The sequence below is a fragment of the Limulus polyphemus genome, unplaced genomic scaffold (genome assembly GCF_000517525.1).
Source record: "Limulus polyphemus unplaced genomic scaffold, Limulus_polyphemus-2.1.2 Scaffold282, whole genome shotgun sequence".
NCBI lineage: Eukaryota > Metazoa > Arthropoda > Merostomata > Xiphosura > Limulidae > Limulus > Limulus polyphemus.
This window is the reverse complement of record NW_013665892.1, coordinates 489,699-490,610: the sequence shown is the minus strand read 5'-3', so window position 1 is coordinate 490,610 and position 912 is coordinate 489,699. Positions and strand designations below refer to the sequence as shown.

The 912-nt window shown below is 32.2% G+C and overlaps 1 protein-coding gene across 1 annotated transcript in view; it reads left to right on the top strand.

The window, feature by feature from the left end:
- Positions 1 to 912, top strand: part of LOC106457019 (neprilysin-11-like) — an 84,853-nt gene that overhangs the window by 64,347 nt on the left and 19,594 nt on the right. The window contains exon 16 of the mRNA XM_022382832.1: positions 756 to 823. Within this exon, the coding sequence (XP_022238540.1) occupies positions 756 to 823 (68 nt within the window). The remainder of the gene's footprint in view (positions 1 to 755; positions 824 to 912) is intronic.

Sequence of the window (912 nt, the reverse complement as noted above, 5' to 3'; positions counted from 1 at the left end):
TAGGGACGGCTAGCGCAGATAGCCCTCGTGTAGCTTTGCGCGAAATTCAAAAACAAACAAACAAGGCTAAAATTAATGGCTTAATTTTCCGCCGTGGTCAGAGCTCAAGCCCGCTGTATAACTTTGAACTATAAGCTAGAAGCATTAAAACATACCAAAGATGCTGATTCACCCGGTGGCTCAGCGATAATCTGAGGACTTACAAAGATTAAAATCGGGTTTCGATACTCGCGGTGGGCACAGCGCATATAGCCCATTAGGTTACTTTGTAAATAAAAGATAGTAATAAATGAACACACTATCGTGTATGAAGTTATAATGTCTTTTAACAGCTCGTTCCTCTTACTTTTTTTTCACCAACCTTTCATTTAAAAATAAATTATATTTCAAGAAGAAAATGTAAAATCATAGAAAATCATTTTTTGAATGCATGAATTTGGTATTCTTGTTTCATTTGGTTTATGGTTCGATTTCAAGATGACCAACTGAGCTAACTGTATTGTTTGACTGTTCCATTCATCTTAAATATAGTTTAAACAGAATATAATTCTACCTTCAACTTGTTAATGTTTTCAAGTGTTATTATCTAGTAAAATTTAGTAAAATACAAAAAAAGTTTATGATTCAATATTCCTTTAAATTGTTGTTTTTCTAGCTTTTAAACGTTAGTTATATAATACGCTGCAAGATATTATATCTAGCACTTTCGCCTAATTTCTTTAAATTTTTTTTTGTCTAAATTTTGAATTTCCTAGCTATCTTAATTATGGATCTTTGGGAACTGTGATTGGCCACGAACTCATTCACGGATTTGACAATTTTGGTAAGAGTAGTTTGTAATTATTTAGAATCACACAATACCAACGTCATTTACAAAATAACATGCAATAACTGCCCAGAATTCTACATAGG